Source organism: Daktulosphaira vitifoliae, unplaced genomic scaffold (genome assembly GCF_025091365.1).
Source record: "Daktulosphaira vitifoliae isolate Bord-2020 unplaced genomic scaffold, ASM2509136v1 Scaffold_1, whole genome shotgun sequence".
Lineage (NCBI taxonomy): Eukaryota > Metazoa > Arthropoda > Insecta > Hemiptera > Phylloxeridae > Daktulosphaira > Daktulosphaira vitifoliae.
Window position 1 is genome coordinate 74,508,550 of NW_026099572.1, and position 11,409 is coordinate 74,519,958.

The 11,409-nt window shown below is 26.2% G+C and overlaps 2 protein-coding genes across 4 annotated transcripts in view; one reads left to right on the forward strand and one right to left on the reverse strand.

The window, feature by feature from the left end:
- Positions 1 to 11,409, reverse strand: part of LOC126897822 (high affinity cAMP-specific and IBMX-insensitive 3',5'-cyclic phosphodiesterase 8-like) — a 105,033-nt gene that overhangs the window by 79,369 nt on the left and 14,255 nt on the right. The window lies entirely within an intron of this gene.
- LOC126898002 (uncharacterized) lies at positions 9,153 to 11,369 on the forward strand. Its single transcript, XM_050671953.1, has 3 exons — positions 9,153 to 9,473; positions 9,975 to 11,082; positions 11,166 to 11,369. The coding sequence occupies exon 2, from the start codon at positions 10,158 to 10,160 to the stop codon at positions 11,019 to 11,021; it is 864 nt and encodes a 287-aa protein (XP_050527910.1). The 5' UTR covers positions 9,153 to 9,473; positions 9,975 to 10,157; the 3' UTR covers positions 11,022 to 11,082; positions 11,166 to 11,369.

Sequence of the window (11,409 nt, forward strand, 5' to 3'; positions counted from 1 at the left end):
TAAAGTTGCTTTTTATAAGACTTTATAATTTAAAATGTTGAACTTTTAACTCTTATTTTAGTTCAAATTGAAAATTGAAAATTTGAAATTGATATCATTAAATAAAAATTTTTATGAAGAATTCAAAAATGGTTTTTTTTAATGATATATGGTCAAAAATTTATATAATTTCTATTAACAGTAAATTTATGAAAAAGCTCAAATTTTCGTTAAAATCATTTATTATTTTTTCTATATTTATATCGTAATAAATTATTTCAATAGAAATACTAATAATTTCTATGTAACTCTTTGTAATAAATATATGTTACAATTAAAATATTCCGTATACTTATAACCTATAGTTTTTAACTAATTAGTAATCCAATTGCAAATTTGAAATCAGGGTGAAAATTGATCAAAAAAAGTATATTGTTTTCTAATAAAAATTCTTTAGACCTTTTTTCATCATTATATAACAAATTATTTTCTGAAAAGTTTGTATCAAGCCCTTCCATTTTTAAACACATTTACCATAAAGGTTATAACAACTTTATAATTTTTTCATAAAAATTACAATAATAAATTATTAATTATCAATTTCATACTATATTTAATTGCTATAATAAATATGTATTCATATATTATACTTATACATCAAAGAACAATTAATCAGGAATAAGGAATGAAATAACAGTTAATTTTTCATTTGGTATAATACACGAATTTCTTAAAATTAAATACTATCTACAGCTTTGCAACGAAGCATTTCTTATGATAGTGATTTTAATCACTATCAGAATAAATCTATACTGGATCCAATTATGCCACGTCCCCACTGTGCTACCGTTTTTTTTATTATTTGTTTTTAATAAAAGAAAAAATGTTTTTCAAAATTAGCCATTAGCCATTAGTCATTTTTTAAAACATTACTTATTAAAATGTTATGGGTCAATAACGATTTTAGAACGAGTGCTTATTGAGTTAGAACCGTTTTAATACATAAAGTAGATATGCAGCACGTATAGAGTATGCATAATAAATATATACCATTACTAGCTGTACTTATTTGCACTACATATCCATTTTATGTATTAAAATGCTTGAAACTGAATAATTACACATTCTAAAATCATTATTGACCAATTAAAGTATTTTATAAGAAAAGTTCTAAAACCGAATATTTTGTAATTAAAAAAAAAAATTATTTTGTTATCAAAAACTAATAACAAAAAACATTTAGTAAATTAAAATATTCTAAATAAAATTTAGAATAATTAAAACATCCTGGAATACTCTATATGTATTGTACATACATAATTATATATCGTCGCTCAAAGAACAACACCACCTATAACACACTTTGGTCAAAATTAGTAACTAATATGTAAAATCATAAATTCACAATGAATCGATTGTTTCAGATTTTTGATAAAGTCAAATGATAATACGCTAATCAATTAATAAAATATGTGACAGATACTATCAATTTCATGAAAAAAATGTTATTTTGCTTTTTTGTAAATTGACAAAAATGAGATACGAGATGTTGCTTCTTAAGCGACGATGTATGTATAAAGGATTTCATTAAAATAATATATTATTTTATTGAAATCCTTAGAAATTTCATGAATCTATTAATAACATTTTAACCAAGGTAATCCTTCATTAACTATTCAAGTCTATTTAAACCGTATACAAATTATTCTTCAAAAACTTAATTGCTAAATCTCAATTGAATTACTTTATACGTATCATCGTAAACATTAACCAATAACTTTCCAAGCCATTTCACCCGTACGGTTTTAATAGCTTGTATAAACCGTTTCGTTGTAAAGTAATACTCTGAACATTTATAGCAACAGCTGATAATGATTCAAAGCACACCTTTATATTACTAATTTAAATTTTATGACAAAATAAACACAATTTGTGAATATTTTTCAATTAATTATAAAGAAATGATGGGAAAATATTAACCTTTTAATACTAGAGATGCAATATATTAAAAACATTTTTGTTGGACTGCGTGTGGTAAAACGACTATTTCAATGGTATAATAACTATTTATTGTATGATTCCTTTACGACTCTACCGCCACGTGCAAAATATACAAAGTAATATTTTTTATGCACACATTTAAAACACACTCTCGACCATGACCTATTGTATACATCGCATTTCGTGCGATCAACATACTGTATCCTGACCGTGAGTTGCAAGCGTATTAAATACATATAACGTGTTATGAAATGTCACGAAAATCATTTCTCACTAGGCTAACGTTACATTTGTAAACGTATATTAATCTGCATGACACGTTTTGATTTTTGATATCTAACAACTTACATTTAATTCTGTTGAAACCTATAAAAAATTACAACAGCAAATCAAATCAATTTTAAATTAATGCAAGCGCCTTCACAATATATCAAAACATACTAAATCATAATTAAACTCACCGTTTCATTTTTTTTTTTTATATATATAAGAACTCTTTATTAATTCCTTATTTTTTATGACAAGAATGATACATTATGTAATTTATAAAACCATTTATTTATAACAACATTTACACAATTATACAATAATTTTCATAAATTATTAAAAATTAATGATCAATTTGTGATTAATATTATAATTATTTATATATTATATGTACTATTATTATTCTAATAATTTATTTTCTGTAGATGGAAATAATGTATAAAATAGTTTATTAAAAATTAGCAGCTTGAACTTTTTTATCGATCGTCAAAACTTTCAATACTAAAAATATAAACAATAGTAGTAGTAATTTCAAAAAACCATTGGTGTATTTATAGTTTTATTTTTTTAAATAATGAAATCGTTTAAATCAAATAGTAAAAATATTGCCGAGTATTAATAATTGTTTTATTTTTTTAGGGTTTTCAGATATACTTTAATTATGAATTAATTATATTTTTATTTTCTTGTATTAGTTTAGAGTTATAATTAAAAGAAATAAAGATTTTCACCTGTAATTATCAATTTCATGAAGACTTAAATTAAATTAAGTTTTGATAACAATTTTGTCAATTAATAAATTTTAGTCATAAATAACTACACATTATAGCTTCGATACGAAGCTGAGAAGGTATTGGTTTTACTATGATGTTTTTTTTTTATTTATTTTTTTTTTTTGTATCTATTACCGCTTTTTTTCAACTCTCACCATATAGATTTCTTTCAAAGATACGTCAAAGATCACAACACGTATCTAGTCGCAGAAATTACCCTCAAAAATTTAAAAAAATTTCCTGGTTCCCCGTAATTGGGAGAAACATCCAAAAAAATTACAAATTTAAAAATCGCTAATATTTTTAATTTTTTTTATTAAAACTGCTATAACTTTTTCAAAATTGAACAAATCAATATAATTTTTTCTTTTTAATAGACGCATGATGTCTTTACCTATCATATGGTATTTTTTTTTGAATATATCTGACCCTTTACCTTCCTACAGGGGGAGGGGGTTCAAAATGACAACTTTTTCAAAAAAAATTAACTTTTGAAAGTGTTCCGGAATGTCTGACACTTTTATATATATCTTAAATTAAAGCTAATGTAATGCACTTTATTATGGAAAAAAACAATTTGACCTGTGAACTTGTCTTCGTGGTGAAAATGGCTACCGATTGCTATTTTTATGTGAACATTATCGATTTTATATTTTACATTTTTTACGTTAAAATACTATAATTTTTATAATACCATTTTTTTATGAGAAATAATATTTATATGTCCCCTGTGCTGGGTTTTTGTTTAGTTGCGACTTAATTTAATATTTTTTTAATTAATTTATTTATAAACAATCAATTAATTACTTATAAAAGAAGTCAATAAAAAAAAAGTGCATTTGGTTAAAATTACAATTAAGGTAAAATGTTAAAAACCCAGCACAATGGGGTCGTGGCATAGTTGGGTCCAGTATAGATGATATCTGATAGTGATTAAAATCACTTCGATGCAAATCTGTAGATAGTGTTTAATTTTAAAAAATTAGTGGATTATTCTAAAAGCTACATGATCTCCTACTTCCTTATTTATATCCTGATTACAAGTTTTATGATTTGAATGTAATATATGAATAAATATTTATAATAGCAATTAAATATAGTATAAAATTGATATTTAATAATTTAATATTGTAATTTTTTACAAAAATCGTATTTATAATTATCTTTAACTATTAAATATTAATATTAACATTTTTAATTATTTGTTAATGATATCCCCTTACACCTTAAAAACAAAATAAAGTCCGATTTTTTTTTTCATATTAAAGTTTATTACATAAGCTTTAATAAATATATATATAAAAGTGACAGTATTTCCGGAACACTTTCAAAAGTTAATTTTTTGTGGAAAATTTGCCATTTTGAATCCCTCTCTATGAGCAGGTAAAGAGTCATATTTATAAAAAAAAAATACAAAATGATAGGTAAATATCTTCTGTATCTATAAATATACAGGGTGTTCAGTAAGTCAGGAAACGGGTTTCTATTGTTCTCATTGTTTGTAACAATGAGAACAATAGAAACCCGTTTCCTGACTTACTGAACACCCTGTATAAAAATTATAGGTAAAGAAATCATACATCTATAAAAAAAAAACTATATCGATTTGGTCATTTTTAAAAATGTTATGACAGTTTTAAGTAAAAAAAAAATTTTAAAATGTCGAAAATAGTGATTTTTATATTTGTAATTTTTTTGGATATTTTCCCCATTTACAGGGAACGAGGGAAATTTTTTCAATTTTTGAGGTTAATGTCTTTGGTTAGATATGATTTGTGATCTTTTGAAAACACATCATATTAAAATTAATACCTTGTCATCTTCGCATCGAAGCAAAAAATATACAGATTGTCTTGAAAATGGGTTATAATTTTATATTATCTCTGACGTAAGATTTTTGGTAATATTTTACCTTTTGTCTATAATAATAATTTATTGTAAGCTGAATTCTATATCTAATAATATTACAGTATTTTTTTTAATAATACTGACTTTCTATTGTGTCACATTCGAAATTTATAGGTTAATAAATATCAATCTTCTATGTAATAATTATGGTTGGGATCCATACAATGGTATACAGTATGTAAATGATTTATATGTGTAGGTTTGTATTATAAAAAGAAATATTCATACTTATGTTTCTTAAAAATTAAGTAAAAATCTAAAATTCACACAGTGGCTAATGTACAAATGAGTTTTTTTTAACCCAAAACATAATAATTTCTATATTATGATTTGTGATTCTAGAGAACTAACCATATTCTTGAAAAAAAACTTAGTAGTGTAAGTTTAACATAACGTAACAAAAATTCGTACACAAATATAACATTTTTATCACTATTTAACAGTTTTCTTCCTTAAATTAAATGCGTTATAAATTTTTTCATTTAATTTATATAAAATATTTGATTTATTTTAGAATAGTACCCCATTGAGTTTATCTACTTATAAATAATAACCAAGACTTAAAATTTCATCTCCAACATTTATAGAATTAATCATTTTTTCATATTAATTATGCTCAGTAGTTTCAGTTATTAGAAGGGTGGTCAAAGTCACTATGCAAGCACTCAGACCTTATAGTTCATTATGGATACTACATATCAATACATAAAACAAAAATCAGTTTTTTACCAATGAGTTATGTGTTTAATTCTATAGAACTTCAATTTTTTCACTATATTATCGTTAATTAGATCCCTGCTTTCACCAAAAAATTCTGAATATTTTCATTTAGTTAGTCAGCAACAATATCAGTTGTTCTTAACTCCTAACTTCTGTTTGTTGACAGTTTCTTTCATTTTTTTATTGTTTATGATTCATAATAAATTTCCTAATGTTATTATGGCTCATCATTAGTATCCCGTATTACCATAGTTCTTCATAAGATACTCATTCCTAGCATCAAGATTATTTAATAATCCCCAACGATTTTTAAAAGAGATTCACTATAAACATATTCTTGTTCGTAAAAGTTTTCTTTAATTAGATGACTGCTTTCGAAAGATAGTTTAGCCAAAAACGATACCGTTGATTTTAAGACTTTTGAATTTTGTTTGTTGACTTCTCTATCGTCTTTTGCTAGTTTATAATACATCATTTAGTGTCCCATTACTACCACCGTTAATCATTACATGCCATATTCCTACCATTAGGTTATAAATTATCCAACAATCATCTATGGTGCCTCATCGTTTTGACTCTGTTTCTTACAGATTTTCATTAATTAAATGAGAAATGCCGACCATACCAGAACTCGGTACTGTGGTAAGGTATACTTTATTGTGCACCAGTTGTCATAGAAGTTCTCAAATCTCAACTTTACTTTTCTGTATACTACGCTGTTAAAAATTTCTCTCACTTGGTGTGAAAAGTTATGGGATATATTTGCAAACATATTTTCTCATGCCTATCAGTCTCAAAAATTGGAAATAACTAGCTGTATGATCAATGTTTTTTTATCCCCCACTGAATGACTACGGACCGTCGGGTCCGTAGTTCTTGATCCTTAATAATTCCTTACGGAATTATGATCAATAACATTTAAATTGAATTGCCATTTATAAACTATCTAAAATATAAGATATATGATGAAAACAGTACAAAAATGTCTATGGGGGATGTAGTACCATATTTATGAAAAGACATTTGTTACATTTGTTCAAAGCACACTCAAAAAAGGGGCTCACAACAAATGTTACTTATATACAAATTATAATTATTCTAGATAAATAAAATTTTGTTTATTAACAAAAACGAGTAAAAATTAAAAAAAAAAAATATTTAGCAAATATAAGTTTTCAAGGCAATATTGACAAATTTTCTGAACAAAAAAACTAGAAAATGTTTATAAAAACTTTAATTTGTCATTTGTCTTTATAAAAGTACTATGACAAAATAAAAGAAAGATTTTTATTTATGTATTTGGTTGTTTATATTTAATATTCACTTAAATAAAACATTATTTTATATAGATGAAATTACTAGAGAAATACAAAGATAGGTGTTGTTCACTGATGATATAGTGTTAATAGAAGAATATAGGAAGGAAATTAATCAAAGGCTAAAAGAAAGTTTTAAGTATTTAGAATCAGTTGTACAAAAAAACGATGGTATTGACGAGGATGTAAACACAAGATTAATTACAGGTGATTGAAGTGAAGAGAAGCGTCTGGTGTGTTATATGATAAAAGAATACCAATGAGTCTGGAGGGTAAATTCTATAAGACTGTAGTGAGAATAGCTTTGATGTATGATTCAGAGTGTTGGGTGGTTGACAAGAAAGTGGTGCAGAGAATGGGTGTATCTGAGATGAGAATGCTTAGATGGATGAATTAAGTGACTAGAGAAGATAGGATAAGGAACGAGCATAAGAAAGAGAGTATAGTTGTAGCGTTAATAGTGGATAAGATAAGAGAAAATAGACTAGTATGGTCATGTTGTGAGAAGAGAGAAATCGGAAGCTGTAAAAACAGTTATGGAAATAAATTTTAAAGGAAGAAGAGGTAGGGGAAAACCAAAAAAAAAATGGAGGGATGTTATCGAATTCGATGTGGGACATCTGATGTGTGCGTAGGTGGTAATATAGGAGATAGGTCATGTGGAAATTTAGGATAAGGGTGGCCAACTCCAAGTAGTTAGGATTAAGGCGATAAAAAAGAAGATATTCAATACATATATCAGGGCCAGATCTTAGTAGGTTACGGAGGGTAGTACAACTGCCATTTAATGGGATTTAAATTAACATAGTTGGCAATTTAAATAAAATTTCAACAACTTATTTTACATTTATGTAATTAGGAGTATGTCGGTTTAGTTATATATGACACTCCCTAAAAATTGAGATTTTATATTTTAATATACAGAGTGATTGATTTTAACTGTCAACTAAATTTCTTTTAAAAAAATTATAATTTTGGCATAATCAAGTAGTATTTATGTCTTGTATTATAATAGTTATATGATATTAAATGTTTTTAAGGTTCTTTTCTCTATTTCTTTTCCTTATATGGGGCTATCCATAAATTACGTCACACGTTAATGGAGGGAGGGTATCACTGTAATGTGACATAGTGTGACAAGGGCAAGAGGGTCAAAAGCTTTGTGACATCATATGTTAAAATTTAAAATACTAAAACATGAGATTTATATGTAAATAAAAAATTTTGGAACTTGATCTATATTTATAAATAATTAAGTACTATCGCTATCACGATAACAATCACGCAGTGGTGGCTCGTGGGTGCTAGTGAGGGTGCGACTTCAAACATAATACCGCTAGTTATATGTATAAAAAATTGTGAAATTAAATATAATAAAATAAAACATAATACACATATTATTATTTTAAAGGTCGCAATAGAAAATAGAAGTGAAAATAATAATAGTGATTATATTATTATAGCAACCGATAAGGATTAGCGTACACGTAGTTAATTCTAAAAATAAATTACCCAATATAGTAATATACTAATATTTTACTGTATGGACGACGCTGCCGGTCGTCCAAAACCCGTACATAAGATCGCAGCTAAACCGCGTATCAACACGCAGGGCCGTCCTAAGGCCGGGGCGAGCGGGGCCCACGCCCCGGGCCCCGCGCTTTGGACTCCTCGTTTGGGCCCCGCGCTAACGCACTTAAATAATCTTAAGTTTTCTTTGAATTAACTATTTACATATATTATAAATGTAGTTTGAATTTTTATTTGACAATATTATATTATTAAATAAATGAAATGAAATACGAAATACTAATGCAGTATAAACAATGATAATAAAAGTGAATAGATTTTCTACATAACGTACTAAACAAATTATATATTATTGTTACCAAGCCGTTTACATGGGGAATACGTTTCTCATTTCTAAAATTAGAATTTGTACAAAACAATGTACGTGTTTTGTTATTTTGATTAATTGAGCAGCTCCCGACGATACTAAATATGATGGAATAAGTTACAGCTATAGTTAAATTTTAACCGTTACCATCGGGCATCATTTATTTTATATATTTCCATGTGAGACTATTGACAAACTTATAGAGGTTTATTTGTAGTTAACTGTTAACTTAGGTAAGTTAAATTTTTTTTAATTTAATTTTACTGTTTTAAGTATTAATTAACTTTTTACAATAACAGATTGTAGTTTTATTCAATAACACTTATTGTTTTTTTTTTTTGCTACAATAATTATTTAATAGAATCATAATTTGTTTATTGCTTATAATTCTTTTTCTGTAAATTAGTTTTATGTCAACAATTCATTATGTCAAGAGATCGTGATAAGTATAGGAAATATTTATCTGGAAATGAAAAAAGAGCAAAAAAAGCTAAAATAGAACTAGAAAAAAGTAAAATTCGTGGCTCTATGAGGAAATTTATTAACAATTCCAATTCCAGTTCTAGCAATGTTACACTCACGTCTAACTATGAAAAGCCATCTACTTCTAAGGTAACAAGTTTAAGTATAAAGAGTAGGGCTTTTAAGAAAATATTATTATTCAGATGATTTTTTCACAATTATTCAAATAATTATCTAGGTAAAATAATGATACATTGTTTATAACTGATGATATAAATATAAATGTGAGTAAATCCCAAATTATGATTATCATCTTAATGAATTCTTATTAATGTCTATTTGCATCTTAAATATAATATAAATATACTAATGTAGGTACTTATTATATATAACATATTAAACAAACTTTTCCTTATTATCCACACAATTTGTGTCATATCTTTTAATTACAACAAAGAATGCATATTGAAACAGTATTTATAAATTGAGGAATTTTTTATTAAGTTTACTAACATAATTCACAAAATAAATTGTTTTAATAATTTAAAATTTGATTGTTGGTCACTTTTTATTCATTTTTTGTATAACTTTTTACTTATTACTTCAAGTATAAATATAAATACATTTTTTTGTATGTTTTATTTTTATTAGTCACAACTACAAGACACCAGCAATCATGTATTTGAGTTGGAGGACCCAGCAAATTAGCCATCAGTTATTGACAGGCAGTATCGTTCATGTATTGCCAATAAAGAGGCAATTCAAATAAAAAATTTTAAATTTCCAGTGAATAAAGAACAAAGATCATTCTCTGAAAACTATTATTACAAGACTATGACAAATGGTGAAAAGGTAATAAGACCATGGCTCATATATTCAAAAAAAATGGATGCTGTATTTTGTTTTTCGTGTCGGTTGTTCCCAAATCCTAAGAACAAAACTAGTTTTACTGATGGCTTCAATGACTGGAAACATTTATCTGAACGAATTAAAAGCCATGATTCTTCAATTTATCATAAAAAGTCTAATCAACAATGGTTAGAATTATCATGGCGTATAGATAGTGGTAAAACTTTAGACAGTGAACTTCAAAAAGAAATTCAAACTGAAAAAGACCGCTGGAGAACAGTACTGAAAAGAATAATAGCTTGTATTATTTATCTTGCTCAACAAAATGACGCGTTCAGAGGAAAAAACTGTACCTTTTATACAGAATCAAATGGTAAATTTCTTAAACTTATTGAAATGATAGAAAGTTTTGATAATCCTATGGCTGAACACTTGAAAAATATAAAAAATAAAATAATCCATCAACATTATTTGGGACCCAGGATACAAACTGAATTAATACATTTGATTGGAAGTAAAATAAGGACAGAAATCGTAACACGTATTAAAAAAGCAAAATATTACACTATTATGCTTGACGGAACTCCTGATGCATCTCACAAGGAACAATTAACGTTAATCATCAGAATTGTACAGATAACTAAAACTTATAATAATGTTAAAGTTTCGGTGGAAGAATATTTTTTAAACTTTTTACACATAACTTTGAAAACTGGATTAGGATTATTTGATGCTTTAAAGCAAGAGTTATCAAATTTAGGTTTATGTTTATCAAATTGTCGTGGCCAAGGTTATGACAATGGTGCAAATATGGTTGGACATAAGCAAGGTGTACAGGCTAGAATTTGAAATTAAAATCCAAGAGCGTTATTCTTGCCGTGTTGTGCTCATTCATTAAATCTTTTATTAGGTAAGATTTTTAGTTGCCTGTTCTTTATTATTTTTTATGTAAACAATATGTTATTAATAACTATTTGAATATTATTATTTTAGGGGATATGGCAAATTGTATTCCACGAGCTATGACCTTTTTCGGAGTGAAACAAAGGTTGTACACTTTATTTTCTGCTTCTACAGAGCGTTGGGAAATTTTGAAAAAACATTTAAAATGTTTAACATTGAAACAGTTGTCTGATACTCGATGGGAGTGCCGATTAGAATCTGTGAAGGCCGTGAAAATGCAACTTAAAGAGATAAATGAAGCGTTAATAGAAGTAAGTGAATCTACATCAATACC